General features: G+C 46.6%; 1 protein-coding gene across 6 annotated transcripts in view; it reads left to right on the top strand.

The window, feature by feature from the left end:
• The window catches only part of REPS1 (RALBP1 associated Eps domain containing 1), a 116,922-nt gene that overhangs the window by 80,740 nt on the left and 15,631 nt on the right, over positions 1 to 20,551 (top strand). For all 6 annotated transcript variants that reach the window (XM_088454028.1, XM_088453959.1, XM_088453850.1 and 3 more), the window contains 2 exons: positions 14,573 to 14,755; positions 14,997 to 15,086. In XM_088454028.1, the coding sequence (XP_088310154.1) occupies positions 14,573 to 14,755; positions 14,997 to 15,086 (273 nt within the window). The remainder of the gene's footprint in view (positions 1 to 14,572; positions 14,756 to 14,996; positions 15,087 to 20,551) is intronic.

The following is a 20,551-nucleotide window of genomic DNA, read 5'->3' as shown; positions in this document are numbered from 1 at the left end:
AGGAATTAGTATTGCTGAATTTCACTTGCATAACGTAACTTACGGATGCATTTGGTGATCAAATAGCGAAAAGAAAAGGTTGTTGTTTTTTTTTTTTTTTTGTGAAAGTGCATTGTGGGTGTGATAGAGTAGGAGAATTATTTTGTATTACCAAATAAAGCTTGTTGATAGAAATGTACATTATCTAACTAAGGGGTGGATTCAATTAGAGGCGAAAAGCCGCAATCGGCGTATTGCCTTCGCCGATGCAGATTTTTCGCCACCATCCCGCGTATCGCCCTATTAAAATCCAGAATATTTTTGCACCCAGGGGCAGGAGAAAAGTTGTGCAAAATCCCTATTTCTTCTTCAGGGTCCATAGGGCTCCACCGGGAGATAATGGGGTGTAGGTGGGACCTGGAGGACCGGACACCAACAGCAAAGCTTTTCAATCCCAGGATGCTCTGGTTCTTCCCCCTATATCCCGCCCACAGCCTGAGGGCAGCTCAGTTTTGTTGGTTTCCAGCAGGAGCTGGATCACTGTGGGGCTGCTATTAAGCAGCCCAAGCTTATTTTTATGATTTAATTTGTTTAGTTTATTCTACCAATGCGCATCAGCACGAGACAGTCCTTTGGACGTCTGCACTTCTGCTCCATCACCTCTACGCGGCGCCGTGACACTAGTCCTTGGCTAGGTACTCTCGGCGGGGCCCCGAAGGGAGCCTAGCTAGCGAGGCTCCCCGGACCCCAGACTGCAGTCGGGAATCAAGCGGCAAGTAATGCAGATCCCCGTTCGCAGGGACCCACGTGTATGCGCCGTCTTATCTCTGGTCATAGACACAGACCGGAGGTGCAGAAGTGTACACCGGTTCGTCCGGGACTCCACTAGACCACCTGGGCATTACAACCACTTCCGCAGGGCATATGTAATGACAGGGGACTCAGTGGTTAAATTCCGCATAGGGGAGAAGGCGCTCTCCCTGATGCCATTCCACTGCGGTCTTGCTGCTCCTCCCTCACCCTCTGCCCCCTCTGAGACTCAAGGCAGCCATTTTTTGCATTTAGGTCTCTGGGAACGCTGGGTCCAGTCTCCATGTATATCTCTCCCAAGGGCCAGGTTGTACAGCGCTATAGACTACCAGCCACTGCGGTCTGTGCCCACTGCTGTTATATTATATTTGTTTCTACTTCAGGGTCCATAGGGTATCCACAGGATACCTTGGGTATAGGTGATGACGTCAGTCTTCAGGCACCACAGAGTTAAAGTTTTCAGCCTCCCAGGATGCATCTGGGTCCCTCTCCTATACCCCGCCCCCGGGCCAAGGCATCCCAGTTTCGTCGGTGCCTGGCCGGAGTCGGAGGCACTGTGCAGAGGGGGGCTATGAAGAGCCCCTGAAGTTTCTTTTAAAGGCAGCGCTGGCTGCACATCTGGGAGTACAGCATGGACAGTCAGTACTGACGTCCATGCCGTCTCCCCTACACCCCGCCGGTACCAGAACGCCGGTACTGATCTGGGGATGCTGGTAGACATCTGGGGTCACGGCTAGCGGTGTCCCCAGATGTTTTGGACCATGGCCGGATCCAAGGGGATGCAGGTAAGCAGCGGGGTCCCGCGGTGGGTCCCTGCTGGTCACATGGTCCTGAGTCCCCAGGCAGGGGGTTCCCTGGGGACTGGCTGCAGCGTGGAGCCAGGCGACCAACCTGCGCTTCCACTACCCCCTGGGACAGCGGGCCGCTGCTGAGCGGCATGCGCTGCGGCGTCCCAGGGGTTAAATGCATGCCAGGGGAGCGCACTTTCCCTGTCTCACAGCCGGCGCCTCCCCTGCTGCACACAGCCTCTCTGCTCTGCCTGATTGGCCACAGTGTGTCAGCTGTCCTCCCCAGGCCGGCCTCCTTCATCTTCTGCTCCTCGGTGGCCATCTTTAAAGCATGGTGAACACTGCTGGAAGCCTGTGAGCGGTGGCATTGCGGTCTGGGTCCCCCAGCATACCTCTCCTCTGTTTGTCACAGGTCAGTGTATGCAGCGCTGAGTCCTACCAGCCTGAGGGTCTGAGTAGTTGAGAATCAGCGCTAATAGTGCAGGGATTTGTTTCTTCTGCATTGTATGTGACTGAACTGCTAGCCTGCTGTCTGTACTTTCACTTTCTACTGTCAGCTTTATTACTGTCCCTGATCTTGCTCTGCTCAAAGCCCTTGCGGTGCGCGGTGTGCAGGGTGTTATTCACACTATACCAATACGTATAGGTGTGAGTGTCACATACTTACCATCATGTCTGAGACTGATTTTCCTCTCCAGCTCATGTGTACTAAATGTAAGGTACCAATAGCGGAGGGAGAGGGTAACGCGGAGGGGTTATGCCCCCAGTGCCTGGCACTGTCACGGCCGATTATGGTCACGGTCCCGGTACAGGAAACTCCCTGGGCTTGTTTCGCTAAGGCGCTTACAACCCTTGTGGGCCAGCTAGCTCCGCCACCTGCGTTTACCCAGACGGGTTTGTCCCAGCAGTCAGTGGTGTCGTCACCCATGCGGGAGTTCCCGAGACAATTGATGGTACCCCACAGTCTCCCTGTCCCTTCCCAGGTTTCTCCGGAGCCTGCGTGGGTTAATACTCTTAACTACATCGGTTCAGCATTTGTCCGATGTTTTACAGGGGGAGTCTGTGTTGCGGCCTCATAACGGCCGGTGGCGTCTTTATCTGCTCCTTATGGGGATGACGATGAGACGTCAGATCATGGGGAGATTCTGGATCTATCTGACCAAGAACCTCTCCGTACCAAAGAGCCGGACGCTAAGTCCAAGGTGTATATCCCTGGTCTTATTCGAGCGGTCCGCTCGGCTTTAGTTATTGAGGATATTGATCCTTTGGTGGCCACATTCATATATGCCTTTTTAAGGATATTAAGGGTGAGGCTACCGTGTTCCCTCTTTCTGATCAATTAGTGGATCATTTAGAGGAGGCGTGGAAAAATCCAGGTAAACGGTTTCAGGCCCAGAGACGCTTAGCCGTGGCTTATCCGTTTGCGGTCAATTATTTTTCTAAGCGGGAATCCCCTACGCAAGTGGATTCACATGTCACACGCCTAGTCAAAAGTGCCACATTGCCTATGCCTTCGATGTCATCCTTGAAGGATGTCACTGACCGCAAGGTGGAGATCTACCTCAAAGCCGTTTATTCCCTTGCAGGGAAGCATCCAGACCGGCTCTGGCCGTGTGTTGGGTAGCCAGAGCTATGGAGCGCTGGGCGGATAATTTGGAGGCGTCTTTGGACTCTGACTGTTCGGCTGAACAGACCGAGTTGGTGGGCAATCTCCGAGACTCGGCCACTTACATTAATGAAGCGGCCTTAGATATTTGTATGCTCACCTCTAGGATCTCCTCTGCAGCCGTGGCTGCTCGTCGCACCTTATGGTTGCGTTCTTGGAAAGCGGACGCAGATTCCAAAAAGGGATTAGAAGGTCTGGACAGGTACTATTTGGTCCAGATCTGGACAAAATTGTAGTTACGTTGGCAGCAGCAAAATCTGCATGTCTTCTGTCTGCTACGATTCTTTCTAGTGCTGGTGGGTCGTCCTTTTGGCCTCACAGGGCCCAAGGTAGGCCTAAAGTACAGTCCTGTCCACGGCAGGCTGGGGCCAAGAAATTGTCCAAGCCCAAGAATCAGGTCTGGAGTACCAGATGTCCGGCTCCTAGGTCAGATAACAAACCTGCGGCCTGACGGTCCAGGCCTCCTTTTGGGGGACCCCAAAGTGGGGGGCGCCTGCTTCAGTTCGCCCGATGCTGGTCGCAGTGCATGTTCCAATTTCAAAGAGGGGCCTGGGTTTCTATTCCATTCTATTTTTGGTGCAGAAACCCAATGGGTCTTACCGTTCAATACTAAACCTAAAGGCCCTCAGCAAGTCCTTGAGGGTGCCTCTGTTTCGGATGGAGACCCTGCGGTCCATTATTCTGGGGACTACATGGTGTCATTGGACATCCAGGACGCTTACCTGCATGTCCCTATTTTTTGCGCCATCAGCAGTTCCTCAGATTGGCAATCTGCAACGAACATTTCCAGTTCCGGGCACTGCCTTTTGGCCTGGTGACTGCTCCACGGGTATTCACCAAGGTCATGGCGGTCATGGCGGCTCTCCTGCGGACGCAGGGAGTCCGACTGTTGCCTTATCTGGACGACCTCCTGTTGATAGCGGGGTCTCCAGAGTTTCTTTTACACCATCTGGATCTGACGATTGCGGTACTGCAACGTCACGGCTGGTTGACAAACTGGCAGAGGTCCACTCTCACACCGTCTCAGAGGATCCTGCACCTCGGGGCCTTATTGGACTCCAGGCAGCAGTGGATCTTTGTGACGGAGGAAAAGATCCTTGCTTTGTAGTTGAGGGTGCGCAGTTGTCTGCAGTGTCGTCGAGTGTCGACACACTTGGCAAAGAGATTATTGGGCTCAATGGTGTCGGTATTCGACATGGTGGAGTACGCCCAATTTCACTCCAAACCTCTGCTGCTATTGATCCGGTCCAGATGGAATGGATTGCCTCAGTGTCTCAAGTCCCAGACGATGGGGCTCACTCCGGATGTTCGCCTGTCTCTAACCTGGTGTTTGCAGACGCCCGTTCTGGGTGGCGAACTGGGTCCTGTTAACAACGGACGCCAGTCTCCGGTGCTGGGGAGCTGTCACGGGTCCACACTTGTTTCAGGGCAGGTGGACTCGGGCGGTAGCGGAGCTTCCAATAAACATTCTGGAGCTCCATGCGGTGTCAAGAGCTCTCCAGCGGGCACAGCCGGTTCTCCAGGGTCACCCTGTGCAGGTCCCGTCGGACAACGCCACCACGGTGGCCTATTTAAACCAGCAAGGAGGAACCGGGAGAGTGGTCTTTATACCAGGACGTCTTTCGGAGTCTGGTGGACAAGTGGGGTCTTCCAGAGATGGACCTCATGGCGTCCCGGCACAACAACAAGTTGCCGGTGTACGGGTCTCGAACATGAGACGAAAAGGCGTCTCTGGTGTATGCCCTGTCCGTCTAGTAGATGTTCCAGTTTGCCTACCTTTTCCCTCCGTTTTCCCTTCTTCCGCGGGTATTACGGAAATTCAAATCAAGAAGGAGGTACGCTACTGTTGATAGCTTCCGAGTGGCCCAGACGGCACTGGTTCTCCGACCTCCAGAGTCTGTCAGTAGACGTTCCTCTGAGGTTACCATTACGACCGAATCTGCTGTCATAGGGTCCTTGTCTTCACCCGGACCTGACTCGGTGTGGCTGTTGAAACGGTCATGCTAAGGTCCAGAGGGTTTTTCTAGCTCCGTGGTGCAAACCATACTAAGAGCTTGTAAACCTTCCTCGGCAAGAATCTACCATCGTGTGTGGCATACTTTCTTCCGGTGATGTAGACCTAGAGGTTATTCCCTTAGGGAGTTCCGCCTGTCTAGGGTGTTGGCTTTCCTACAGGCTGGACTGGATTCAGCTTCGCCTGGCTTCTCTGAAAGTGCAGGTGTCTGCCCTGTCAGTCTGGTTTCATCGTAGGATTGCTGCGCTCTCTGATGTGCACACCTTTATGCGAGGTGTTCTTCGCATTCAGCCACCTTTTGTTCCACCGGTGGCGCCTTGGAATTGGGCTGTGGTCCTGAGAGTTCTCTAGGGACCGCCGTTTGAACCACTGGACTCAGTGGACTTTAAATGGCTTACAGCTGAAACCATATTCCTTCTGGCCATTGCCTCGGCCAGACGGATGTCGGATTTAGGGGTTCTCTCTTGTAGACCCCCTTTTCTGAATTTTCATAGGAATAGAGCGGTGCTTCGCACTCGTCCGGGATTCCTTCCCGAAGTGGTATCCAGTTTTCACATCAATGAAGAAATTGTTGTGCCGGCTTTCAATTCACCTGGACTTTCAGTGGGTGACGCCACTTGGGATGTTGTGCGGGCATTGAGAATTTATGTTGATCGCACTTCTTCTTTTAGGAAGTCGGACGCCTTGTTTGTCCTCTATGGCTTCCGTAAAAAGGGTTGGCCTGCTTCAAAGTAGACTTTGGCAGGCTGGATTCGTATGGCAATTTCAGAAGCTTATCTTCATGAAGGTCTTCCAGTTCCCTCCTTGGTGAGGGCTCATTCGTCTAGGTCTGTGGGTCCTTCGTTTGCAGCTAGACGTGGTGCCTCTGCAGTTCAGATTTGCAAGGCTGCTACGTAGTCTTCTGTCAATACCTTTGTGAGGTATTACGCTTTTGACATCTTTGCCTCTCAGGATGCTTCCTTCGGGCGGCGGATTCTCCTCTCAGCACAGGAGCGTCCCCACCCTTAAAGGATACTGCTTTGGGACATCCCCAAGGTATCCTGTGGATACCCTATGGACCCTGAAGTAGAAAATATGAGATATGGTAAGAACTTACCCTTGTTATCTCTATTTCTACGAAGTCCATAGGGTTCCACAGGACTCCCGCCCTGTCACACCTGTACTGCAGATGGGCTTTATTCTGGTCACCGTTTTTTCCGTCTCCCTATGGTGAGAATGTGATTCTTGTGAGTGTCCAGATTTTTTTCTTCTCTCTCTTTCTTCTCCTCCTCCGGCCTATGGCTTGTGACGTAACTGAGATGCCTTGGCCCGGGGGCGGGGTATAGGAGAGGGACCCAGATGCATCCTGGGAGGCTGAAAACTTTAACTCTGTGGTGCCTGAAGACTGACGTCATCACCTATACCCAAGGTATCCTGTGGAACCCTATGGACTTCGTAGAAATAGAGATAACAAGGGTAAGTTCTTACCATATCTCATATTATATTTTGCATTGTATGTGACTTATGCTAGTGCTGCTGTCTGTTTTATTTTTCATATGACTGTCAGCTTATGCCTTTCTTATACTATAACCCTGGCATATTAAAGGTATAAGGGGGTTCATTGTACCTCACATCTCCATATATTTGTGAGGGCTATCACATACAATATATCGCTGTTGCGCACTACACTGTTCCATATTATACATACAGCTGGGTTGCTCACTTCACTTTGCCGGATTGTGTGTTAAATTATTCTTGCAGCTATGTCTGGCAGAGGCAGGACTGATAAGCAGCCTGCTCCTTCCACTCTGGTGTCTAGTAAGTCCTGCTCAGCAGACTTAATTTCAGAGGACCTCATTCAGGATGGTCTTTGTGCATCGTGTTATACTGTCTCGAGCCCATCAGCCCCAGTGTCCTCTCCTCAGGACCCACCCTGGGCTACTTTTTTACAGGTGCTGGCAAAAATTTAAATTGCAAACCATCTAACGATCCCTGTGGTAGCTCCCCCTATGGGATGGCCACAGCAGGTACTCCCTGCAAATCCTTTGCCTCCCCCATGGGTAGACATATTTTCTACCTCAGTGCAGAGTCTGGCGGATACCTCTACAGCCTTTGAGCAATTGCTGTTCCCTACTTCGAGGGAACAGCTGTTCTACATATCTCACATTAGAGATGCAGCCTCCTATTTGGGTGAAGCAGCTATGGATACTGCCCTCCTAGCCTCCAAGGCATCTACCACTTCTGTAGTAGCCCGCCGTATTGTTTGGCTCCGCTCATGGAAAGCAGATGCAGACTCTAAAAAGGCTTTGGAGTCTCTGCCTTATTCAGGGGTTATCTTGTTTGGCCCATAATTGTGTGGGGTTGCTTCTCAGTCGAGGGAGTGGGATCACTCACAATTTTGCCAAAGAACACAGCCATGAATAAAAAATTGTACCAGAAAATTGTACCAAAACATCCTCCAAGAGCAACTTCTCCCAACCATCCAAGAACAGTTTGGTGACGAATAATGCCTTTTCCAGCATGATGAACAACCATGCCATAAGGCAAAAGTGATAACGAAGTGGCTCGGGGAACAAAACATCTAAATTTTGGGTCCATGGTCAGGTAACTCCCCAGACCTTAATCCCATTGAGAACTTGTGGTCAATCCTCAAGCAGCGGGTGGACAAACAAAAACCTACAAATTTTGACAAACTCCAAGCATTGATTAGGTAAGAATGAGCGGCCATCAGTCAGTATGTGGCCCAGAATTTGATTGACATTATGCCAGTGCGAATTGCAGAGGTCTTGAAAAAGAAGGGTCAACACTGCAAATATTGACTATGCATAAACTTAATGTAATTGTCAATAAAAGCCTTTGACACGTATGAAATGCTTGTAATTCTACTTCATTATACCATAGTAACATCTGACAAAAAGTTCTAAAAACATTGAAGCAGCAAACTTTGTGAAAACCAATACTTGTGTCATTCTCAAAACTGTTGGCCATAGCTGTACATAACCGGTGGTTGTATTATACCCAGTGCCATATTGTGTGCTATACTACTCTACAGCTATGTCTAGCAAAGGCTAGAGTAGCAAGCAAGCATCTGCTCTCATACTGCTATCATGCAAATTATGTGCTACAGGCTTAGGTGAGGATGATTTGATACAAGATGGGTTATGTGCTAGGCCCATCAGACCACCCAGCACCTGCACAAGAGCCCTCTGGGCTTCCATTTCTCAGGTGCTGGCTACTATTGCGGACCGCTTAGCGGTACTGACTGTAATTCCCAACAGGCCGTAATTCCCACTTTGGGGTTGTCACAACAGGTACAAGCAATACAGGTACTTTCTGTGCTCCCTCCATGGGTAGACGTTCTCTGTAGCTCGGTACAGAATCTGGTGGCTACCTTTACAGCCTTTCAAACTATGTTGCCAGGTGAGAAGCCCCTACCTAGTAAGCCTTCCAAGCGTCCTGTGTTATATTCACAGTCCACGCAGCTCTCAGAAGTGTCATCTGAGGAGGCAGAAAATGCTGATCTCTCTAACGCAGACTCCTCTCCGGGGAAGGACGAGAGTCAGTCTCAAGTTAATAATCCTGCCTTGGTACAAGCTGTCAGATCCATCTTATTATTATTATCCTTTATTTATATGGCGCCACAAAGGTTCCGCAGCGCCTTACACAGTACATAAATGAGCACACGAGAAAAACGGTTATTAGCCGTACAATACAAGGCAGGACAAGGACATGGTTTATAGACATAGCTGCATAACACAAGCAGCAGGACATGAGCAACCAAGTGTTAGGTGCTGTTGTGGGGAGTTAGGAGTAAATTATACTATAAGTAGGGGAGGGAGAAGCACATGAGGGATGAGGGCCCTGCTCGTGAGAGCTTACATTCTAAAGGGGAGGGACAGACAGACAGGGGTGACACAGATGGGGTAGATAGTGAGGAAGGAGCATGGAGCAGTGGGTTAGGATGTGTGTGCTGCGGAATGTGTGTGTATAAGATGACCTGATATGTCAAAATTAAGTCCTTCATTCATCTATCTCTATGTCAACAAATAGATTTTGATTGTGTTATTTACATGAGAGAGGTACAAAATAAAGTTGTAGCACCTTAATTATTGTGTTACATTGTAGCATCTAAATACAGTACATCCAGATAAAAATGCAGCTATTATGGGACTGTCCCGCCATCCTAATACAGTAGTGACTACTTTAATCCCAGCTGCTGGGTGCTATGCCATACTCCTATCAGTGGGTGCATCTCACATGCTAGACCCATCCACAAATGGGTGCAGCCATGCCCAACATGTTGTGGTCCCACAGGTGGTTGTTGTGCCTGGGCCCAGAATTTCTCTTAGCAGCCCTGGAGGTGACAGGCAGAACCAGGAGGGCATAGGCCTTAGTGGTGGGGTAACAAGACCATGGAGGGAGGGAGGTGGTTGAGAGTGGAGGAACAGGAAAGGCGGGGGAAAGAAGCAGAGGGTTGGAAGGCAGAGTGATGAGAGAAAAAAGGGGGAATAACAAGTGGAGGAGACAAGAGGGGGAGGATAGGGATGGATAAAGCAGAGGATTGTGTGGGCACTGAATAAGGGGGGTGTTTGAAGTAAGCGTGTTCATGCTGTGGACAAGGTAATAAGTGAGATGAAAACTGGAGTTAAATGTTCAGAAATACAGGTAAAAGAACAGTGCTGCTAATGTATTAGTGCAGCTACAAAAGTGATATTTAAAGAGGTGTGTGAGTAGTGGGTGCAGGAATTAGTTATTAAAAGAGTGATTAAGGTGAACATATGTGACGCAAAGGAAAAAGGCAATACATACGAGATTTTTTTTTTGTAGTATGAGGGGAAAAATTACAATGTACAGAAATTTTATGAACAAAGATCAATCAATAGGAGCAGCACACAGATAGGGGGGTACTTGCAATGTCCAAGCAGTGAGTGCAGCAAGGAGAGTCCTAGGTATTCATACAACGACAGATGGTGAATTTGGAAACTCACATAAATATCTTGCTTGATGTCGGTCAGAAGGTGTTCTGGCTTTGAGGACGTTTTCCCTCAGTTTTCCTCCAGCTTAACTCCAGCGCAACTGCGTCTTAGATTATAAGTGTAATTACAATTTAATAACTAACACTTTGAATCTAATGCAGCCTACGTCTTTGCAGCCTTACTGATCACTAATAACTAAAGTTTCAAATGTGTCTGTGTGCTCACTGATTGGGACCCCACCCCCAGTGCTCAACACACTAAATTGGGATGCAATAAAGTCTAAGATAAACAGTTTGTGAGAAGGCAGTGGACCATCACAGATTCACAAAATATTCCTAACTTCCTCTATAGAAATTGCTCCTAATATAGCAGTAGTGATAATTTACCTAGAGTAAAATCTTTAAAGCTGTGCAATAGCAATCAAGGTAACAGCATCTGATGAGGACTGTAGTAGCAGATTACCTGAAATCCAGAGAAAGGTAGAAGTCAGATCAGTCTTTGCATGGTGTGCATATGGCTAATAAGATCTCCAGCGTAACTGTGTCTTAGTTATTAAATTGTAATTACACTTATAATCTAACACTTTGAATCTAATGCAGCCTACGTCTTTGCAGCCTTACTGATCTTACTCATAGAAGATGACAAGCCAGCCCCTAAATCAAAGCACCCACTGTTTAAACGACAAAGTGGCTTAAGCTGAATTCCCTCTATTGGATCAATTAGCTGAACACATGGCTGCAGCCTGGCAGATGCCTGGTAAGAGGTTTCAGCTCCAAAAACATCTGACCACCTGTTATCCATTTCCTGCGGCTCATTGTTCAAAATGGGAGACTCCCCCTGCTGTGGATTCACTTGTTACACATTTAATAAAAAGCGCTACGTTGCCTTTCCCTACAGTATCCTATTTGAAGGACCTTACCATAGAAAGGTTGAATCTTGCCTTAAATTGATATACTCTTTCAGGGGCTGTTACTCGTCCAACCATGGATTTTGCATGGGTGGCTAAAGCTATAGAGACCTGGGCTAACGCCCTTGAAGACTCTTTTCCATCAGATGCTTCTAGGGATCAGATGTCACATATGAGATGCAGCTTCCTATATTGGAGAAGCGACATTGGATGCCAGTTTCCTGACCTCCAGTGTCTCGGCCACGGCAGTGTCTGCCCGCCGTACCCTGTGGCTACGCTCATGGAAGGCAGATGCGGTTTCCAAGAAAGGCCTACAAGTGTTACCCTACAATGGGGAGATCTTGTTTGGCCCTGACCTTAACAAATTTGGAACCATATTGGCAGCATCAAAAACTGCATTTCTGCCTTCAGCAACTACTACTGCAAAGCCTCGGACTACATCTTTGAAGTTCTTTTTGTCCTCAAGGAAAGCCTAAAGGTCAGTCCTTTCCTAGGCAGTGGGCTTCCACTAGGGCTATACTACAGCAACACTTCCAATTTCAGGCTCTGCCCTTTGGACTATCCACAGCTCCATGGGTGTTTACCAACATTATGGCTATCATGCTGGCCCACCTGCGTGATCAGGGTGTCCGACTGCTACCATATCTGGTTGATCTCCTGCCCTTTGCAGGATTCCCAGAGGTGCTTCACCGCCATCTGCAGCTAACCAATGCTTTCCTTCACAAGCACGGTTGTTTATCAACTGAAAAGAGTCCTCCCCGAATCCTTCACAAAGAGTGATTCATCTGGGAGCCCTGCTGGATTCTCAGGATCAAAGAATCTTTCTGACATCAGACAAGATCTCCACACTTCAACTACGATTGCGCAGATTCCTCCACAGTCGCCGAGTGTCTGTCCACTCAGCAATGCAGGTTCTGGGATCTATGGTGTCCACCTTCGACACAAGGGAGTATACTCAGTTCCACTCCATGCCTTTTGTAAAGGCTGATCCTTGCCAGGTGGAACGAGTTACCCCATCGGATCAAAGCTCAGACTATGATGCTCTCTCCAGAGGTGGGTCTGTCCTTATCTTGGTGGCTACAGACATTTCATCTAACCAAGGGTTGCCCCTTTTGGATCCCAGACTGGGTACTCCTAACAATGGATACCAGTCTCTGGGGCGCAGTGACCGGTCAACACTCCTTCCAGGGCTCTCATACTGGCCCAGGACATACATCAGGGAAAACCTGTACATGTAAACCACTGTTGTGGCATTGTTGGACTGTACATCAACCATCAAGGAGGCACTCAAAGTCAGGCAGCAATGACAGAAGTGTCACACAATCTGACATGGGCCGAGGGTCACCTTCTAGCCCTGTGGTCAAAACTATGCTCAGAGCGCATAAGCCAGCCTCTGCTCAGATCTACCACAGAGTGTGGCATACTTATTTCCAATAGTATCGTACCAGAAGCTACGACCCTCAAGTGTTTAGGATTTCCAGAGTCCTGATCTTTCTTCAAGCTGGATTGGACCTTGGACTCCTCCTGGCCTCACTGAAAGTGCATGTCTCTGCTCTATCCATTTGGTTCCAGTGTAGACTTGCTCCACTACTGGATGTCCACACCTTCCTCCAGGATGTCCTCAGTATACAACCTTCCTTTGTCCCTCCAGTGGCTCCATGGGATTTTTCAGTAGTTCTTCGTGCCCTCCAGGGTCCTCTGTTAGAACCTCTGGAATCTGTGGACCTCAAGTGGCTCACAGCGAAGACTTTTTTTTTTTTTTTTTTTTCTGGCAATGGCGTCCTCCAGAAGGGTGTCAGATTTACGGGCGCTCTCCTATCATTCCCCATTTCTGATATTCCATCAGGACAGGACTGTGCTTCGGACTCGCCCTAGTTTTCTTCCAAAAGTTGTTACTAGTTTCCAAATTAATGAGGAAATTGTAGTCCCGGCCTTTCAATCACCAGACCTATCTGCAGGTGAGGCCTCCTTAGATGTGGTCCATGCCCTCAGGATATTCGTGGAAAGTACCATTTCCCTTCGGAGATCAGACTCCTTATTTGTGCTCTATGGATTTCACAAGAAGGGATGGCCAGCCAACAAACAGACATTGGCTAGATGGCTTCGCATGACTGTCTCACAGGTTTACACGCAGGCTTTCCGGTACTGTCTCACAGGTTAACAGGCAGGCCTTCTGGTACCGTCTACTGTTACTGCTCATTCTACTCGCTCTGTGGGTCCTTCGTGGGCAGCTCGCCGTGACGCCTCAGCTGAACAGCTTTGTAAGGCGGCCACATGGTCCTCTGTCCATACCTTTCTGAGGTTCTGTGCCTTTGATACATTTGCCTCTCAGGATGCTTCATTTGGGCGCCGGATTCTCCTCTCAGCACAGGAGCGTCCCCACCCTTGAATGACTGCTTTGGGACATACCCAAGGTATCCCTGTGGAGCTCTATGGACCCTGAAGTAGAAAATGAGTTATGGTAAAACTTACCTTTAACTCTTTCTTCGAAGTCCATAGGGGCCACAGGGCACCCGCCCTGACACACCTGGCTTCATATGGGCTATGTTTCTGGTCACCGGTTTCCCATCTCCTTCTACGTGAAAGTGTGATTCTTGTGTGTACCAGTCTTCCTTCTCTCTTTGCCTCCTCCTCTGGCCTTTCGCTTGTCACAAACTGAGGTGCCTCTGGCTTGGGACGGGGTATAGGTGGTTGGACCAGTGCATCCTGGGAGCTGAAAGCTTTAAATGTGTGATGCCCGGTACGCAACCACCACTTACACCCCACGGTCTCCCTGTGGACCCTATGGACTTTGAAGAAAGAGAGTTAATAAAGGTAAGTTCTTACTATAACACTAATTTTCTTGAAATATATTGCTATATTCTAAGGAATTGTATTTTCTCTTAAATTTTTATACATATTGCATGTAAGTATTGTTTCGATATTGCAAGTTTCTTACTTGCACTTACAGTGTATGCACTTAATGTACTTAATTTCTACCTGTTTTGTGGGATTTATTGTAACTATTTTTATCATGTTATTAAGGGATTCTCTCTCCCATTCCCCACACTTTAGTAATCTGTTTACAGTTGTACAGATTTCAGCTCATGTTTTCTGTTTTTTTTATATTTCTTTTGTACAATTGTATTTTTGTATATATGTAATCATTGACCAAAAAAGAGAAAATACTAGTAACAGCAACTTTCATATTTCTCATATGAAGAAGCAATGCAGACTACTATTCAAAGATTGTACTGTATTTTATTATATTCTTGAGATGCATGATGTACATGTTCATTTTTGCCGTTAAGTAAACAGATTTAAAATAAACAAAAAAAAACCTTAAAGGAAAATATATAGCCTACTAATTAAATTAACCAATTAAAGTGGTTCTCTGTGGCAGGGATATATGACGGTGTTCTGCTGAGTGCATTGTCCTATATTTCACTATGTGCTTATTCTTGTACGTTTCAGACTTCAGGCTCCCACACGCACCGCTCAGTGGAATCTGAAGGTATTTTATCTCTGCCTAGTACATCTCCTCAGCAAATACCAGAGCAACCAAATTTTGCAGACTTTAGCCAGTTCGAAGCATTTGCATCATGTGTAACAGAACAAGAAGCTGAGGACTTGGAGAAACATCCAGAAGTTTCACAGGTTTGTCCTTTATACTGCCACTAGAGGATGGAGAAATGGACATTTGGTGACCTTGTCTTTAATTGACACCATCTGTAAGCAAAGTGTCATGTTCTACAAGTTTGTTACAGTAATGTTTGTATACAGGTTAACATACAATTCCATATAATGCTTCAATCTTGACCTGTGATCCCTCCCCTACCACCAAAATAGTTATATTTTTTTAAAGGTACAGAAGTACATGACCTTCATATCTCCATAGGTTGAAAAGCCACCAGCTGACGGTGTTCGAGGTGCTAAATTAAACGGACGTGTTGAGGATAAGCCAGTTACTGCCCCCCCTGCTAATCTGGTATGTAGATATTGTGGCTGTCCATATAAAAATACTTGCCGTTCTAGTGCTGTGACCCAGCTATATGGTGTAAATAATCCATCCTACTGAAATTTTCACTGCCCTTTTTAAACTCTGCTAATTGAATTTTTTTTTTTTAATCGGATATTTAACATTGATAAAATCAGGTTCTGTATCTGCATCAATGCTGCAGACTAGATAATTAAATTAACTTATTTTGCATTTGTGTGTAGTGAAACAAGATAACAAATGCAAATAAAAAAAATGTCTCCAGAAAAGCAAAAATGGTGATAGGGAATTGTTAGTATTGTCATTTAATTTTCCTCAACCAGAAAGTAATAGGTTATGATCAGGGGAGTAGCGAGGGTGGTTCCAGTGGAGCATGAGCTCTGGGCGCCAAAATGGACAGAGGGCGCCATTCAGGTTTCCGGAATTCATGGGACGCTGCACAGTATGACGGCCGCCTGGTAGTTTTATCTCGGTTTGTTTGCTCTATATCCTAAATAACTTACGTATCTGAGATCTGTTTCTACATTTCATGCTCCCTCAAGCTGCCCAGATTGTCTCCCCTCCAGGCCTCCCTCCACTGTGATCGTCTTCTGTCACCTCCCCTTTCCTGTCAGAGTGGTTACATTCACTGCTCACCTCTTTAATTCCCTCCCCTATCTACCATGGGATCGACTTTGTCCCTCCACTCTCCTATCTTATTGGCTTCTGTCACCACCCCTTTCTGATCAACTTTGTCCCTCCTCTCTCCTTTCTTATTGGTTTCTGTCACCACCCCTCTCTGATCAACTTTGTCCCTCCCCTCTCCTATCTTATTGGCTTCTGTCACCACCCCTTTCTGATCAACTTTGTCCCTCCTCTCTCCTTTCTTATTGGCTTCTGTCACCACCCCTCTCTGATCAACTTTGTCCCTCCCCTCTCCTATCTTATTGGCTTCTGTCACCACCCCTCTCTGATCAACTTTGTCCCTCCTCTCTCCTTTCTTATTGGCTTCTGTTACCACCCCTCTCTGATCAACTTTGTCCCTCCTCTCTCCTTTCTTATTGGCTTCTGTTACCACCCCTCTCTGATCAACTTTGTCCCTCCTCTCTCCTTTCTTATTGGCTTCTGTCACCACCCCTCTCTGATCAACTTTGTCCCTCCTCTCTCCTTTCTTATTGGCTTCTGTTACCACCCCTCTCTGATCAACTTTGTCCCTCCTCTCTCCTTTCTTATTGGCTTCTGTTACCACCCCTCTCTGATCAACTTTGTCCCTCCTCTCTCCTTTCTTATTGGCTTCTGTTACCACCCCTCTCCTCCTTTTCTTATTGGCAGGTATGAGTTTAAAAAAAGTCACTACTTTGCTTTTAAAGTAATGAGGTGTTCCTAGGCATGATCACAAAGTGCTATGTGAAAGGTCTTTTAAAAAATACTGTATTAGCATACCTAAAATAATAATAATGGTGGTAGACAGAACATGGTTAGTTGTACTCACATTAATATACTGTAGGTGCAATGTATATTTGTGAAGGGAGCTTCCCATAGGTGTTCCCACTTCAGTGACAGCTGCTTGGGGCAGTAATTGCAGTAATAAGCTGTGCACCCTGTGGAATCTCACTCTAGCACATGTATTCTGCCAATTTAAGTTACATGATCAGAATATATAATACAATCTCCTCTATTGACTAATAACAATGATTCAAATGAGATAAAAGTCAGATCCTAGGTGCTATACATAAAGCATTGCCAAAGCAGCTACTCCTTAATGTCAGTGCATCACCGAAGCATTCTATTCCCCCAGTGGGACCTCAACGCCCAGCGTGATACTGCCACTATTTGCTGTGTTTCTCTTCACTTCAGTATTCCCCCGCAAGCTGGACATACCCCACTGGCACAGTTCAGTACAGGGAGGGGGCACTACGACATGCACTTTCTCCGGTCGCCAAGGTTCCACGCTACTCCTCCGGTTGTGATTGGTTGGCATGAATTCTGTGGCCTGTAATTCCACAACATTCATTTTTCATTTACAGTCAGTAACACCATTACATGCCATACACATCAATAAATTCTTCATCACCTAGTATAGTGATTTTTTTTATTTAATTTGAGTGCTCTGGGCAGTGCCGGATTTATTTATGCCACAATTTCAAACAGCTGATTTATAAGATTACACAGTAGTTGGGGAAAAAATCTAAATAACCTATAAAACAACATTGGGAGGTTTTCCATTGTTAAGAAGAAGTTAGCAGTAAAAACTGAGATGGGATCTGCTAACCGGTTTCACAACAGCTGGAGAGCCCAAAGAACAACAGACTTTAAATATGCTAGTCTCCACTGCCTGCTGCTTCTCTCCCCTGGGTGTTCGCTCTTTGTGTCCCTTCTTTCTTGGATCCACAGCCTCTGGCTGCTGCTGTGCAGCGGCTGCTCCTCCCCGCGAACTGGGAAGGGGGCAGCCTTACTCAGCAGATTACATTTTGGCCGGCTATTGGAGGGGGACAGGGCAGGATCCTATTGGCCACAGTGTAAAACAGCTGGATACTATTGTTGCAGTGTCTCTCAGCCATCATTGGTTGCAGAGCTCTTCCATCGGGGCCCCATCATTTTGTGAGGGTGTCCTCCACTGTAATTTTGGGGTAAAGGACTCACTATAGTGCATGAGTCGTCATGTCATCAGAATGTGGAATGTTATGGGGTAGAAATGTCGATAGCTGATTGAAAGTGGTTTATTTTTTTGAATTTTTTATTTTTGCATTTTTTTTTTCCTTCCCATCTGAGGCGGTAGTCCAATGTTATCAGTGGCGCCGGCCCAATATTGTTAGTTTGCACATGCGCAGCCCCAGTCATAGATGGCTCTCTACTAATGTTTCAACAGGCCATCAATGGTCATCACTACCTTTTAGGTTTACCTAAAAAAAAAAAAATATATTGTCGACATTGTGACCATGTTGACGTTTCATCAATACATTTTTCTATTCACTGCAAGAAGATGCATGATTCGTTACAGATGGTTTGTTTGCTGAATGCTTCCACCTGCATACAGCTGTAGGATTCATTTGTATTTGTAACCTGTGTTTCAGGTGTAATAATATAAGCAAGCATTCAAAATATATTGGAATCACTACAATTAAATACACAAACAGATCACCATTAATATATCATACTATACAGTTGTATATGTCAAGGAAGACAATGTCATATCATGAAATCCTTTGGCATATGGTTTGGCATATATTGACTGTTACCAGATAGTATTAGAAATATGGAATGTCTTTACAGTATTTGTTTCTACTGCTTTGCTGTGATTTCATGTTTCTGGCTTTTACATTTATTAATTACCCCAATGGTTTTTAATAATGGATTCAGTACTTCTATACTACTTTGAAATTCGGAGAGTAACCTTATTGCTTTAGTGTTATCTTGATTAGCATTTTTTTTATTTAGGCTTATGCAATAGCTCAAATTCCTGTATGATGCTTTCCAGAAAGTCCGTATTACAGGCTGAGTCTCCCATATCCAAATATATCGAAATATGGATTATTTTTTTTTAGCATGACTGAGATAGTGAAACCTTTGCTTTTTGATGCTTACGCAAACTTTGTTTAAGGCACAGCATTATTAAAAAATATTGCATACAACTACCTTCAGGCTGTGTGTCTTATGGTGCATACACACGGTCAGATTTTTCCTTCAGATCTGAACGATAGCGATTTAAAAATCGTTCAGTCGTTCATATCTGAAGGAAAATCTGACATATCTGACATGCCTGAACAATGGACGATGAACGATGCGCGTTCCCGTTTGTCAGATAATGATATCTGACATCTGATGTGTTTGCAGTCAGACTTGGACGATTCCATTCATTTTAATGCAGTCAAAAATCGTTCAATCGTTCAAAACTTTGGTAAAATCGTTCAATCGTTCATCTGAAAAATCTGACCGTGTGTATGCTCCATAAGGTGTATATGAAACATAAATGAATTTCATGTATGTACACAAACTTTGTTTGAGCCACAAAATTATTGAAATTATTGTATAAAATTACCTGCAAGGCTGTGTGTATAAGGTGTATATGAAACATACATGTATTCTAGGGATGTGCAGGCTCTGTTCTACTCGGTTCCGTTCGTTTTTTTTCCCCAAATCTTTTTGGGTTTCAGCTGTCACGAGTTTTGGATAGCCAATAAGATTCGGTAAAAAAAAACGAACGGAACCGAGTAGAACCGAGCCTGCACATCCATAAGTATTCTATGTTTAGGTTTGCGTCCCATTGCTAAGATATTACATTATGCAAATATTCCCAAATATAGAATATTCCGATAGTCAAAATAATTCTGGTCCCAAGCATTGTGGATATGGTTGACTCAACCTGTATATCCTCTTAGAATGAAATTGTGTATAAGGGAATTTGCTTCTGATTAATAATAATAATCAGCTTTGCCTTTTAGGCATAGTTATAACCAAAGAAAGTTGTTTATCCATTTTGCCTTTTCATAATGTTGTGTTGTAACATGGAGGAATTAATTACAACTTTAATCAGTTATTGCAGTAATAACCCTTAGAATATTTTTCCTTTACTTATACAACTAACAATAACATTTATGTACAAATATAGTGTGTACATTTTTTACTGCATTTTTCCATAGTTCCATAGGTATCCACAGGGATACCATGGGGGATAATGTGGTTGGAGTGATCCAGGCACCAAACACTTAAAAGCTTTCAGCTCCCAGGATGCTTCTGGTCCTCCTCCACATATACCCCACCCCTGGCCACAGGCATTCAGTTGTTCGTTTGGTGCGGTGGGATTTAGACGCACTGTTGTAATGGGACTGCTCCGGCAGTCCTACGCTTTTATTTTCTGTGTTTTTGAGTCAGCAGTGCTGAGCATCTGAATTAACACGCATGCACTGCGACTCAGTCTACCTCCGGCCGGGCCACAGCACCAGTAACATCTCTGCTGATTTCAGCGGATCACGACAGAGTTTGCAAGCAGGGATGCTGGGCCCCAGCATCGCTGCTAGCAAGCTCTGCAGTCCGGGGCCCTTACGGTGCAACTTTTGGACTGCAACTGGATGCACAGATGTCAGGTAAGGCGTTTCCTCACTTACAGGGAATCGCATGCGCCAGTCCTTAATTCTGGCGCCGGAGACACACCGGAACCGGTGCAGCGAGGGCCCGGAGAGTCCGCTTCCTCACTAGACCACCGGGGCCTTATCTGACGCCGGGGATCGGCAGCAGACGCTTCTCTTGCCGTGAGGCCAGCGTACCCGGCTGGTTGATGCAGCTTAAGGGAGGTAGGCTCTCCCCCGGCAGCTCCTCCGCCGACCCAGATGCAGTTCCTTCAAACGTTTTTGCGCGTCTGGGTCGCTCCTCCTACCCGCCTCGTGTATAGGAGACACTCACACTTCACTATCAGTGCGCTGCTGTAGCTGTTGGTCTCAGGTGGTTTTGGGTCAGTCTCCCTGTATACCTCTCCCATG

Source organism: Taudactylus pleione, unplaced genomic scaffold, assembly GCF_031769625.1.
Source record: "Taudactylus pleione unplaced genomic scaffold, aTauple2 ptg000006l, whole genome shotgun sequence".
Taxonomy (NCBI): domain Eukaryota; kingdom Metazoa; phylum Chordata; class Amphibia; order Anura; family Myobatrachidae; genus Taudactylus; species Taudactylus pleione.
Note: the sequence above shows the minus strand (reverse complement) of the source record. Positions and strands in the feature narration are given on the sequence as shown.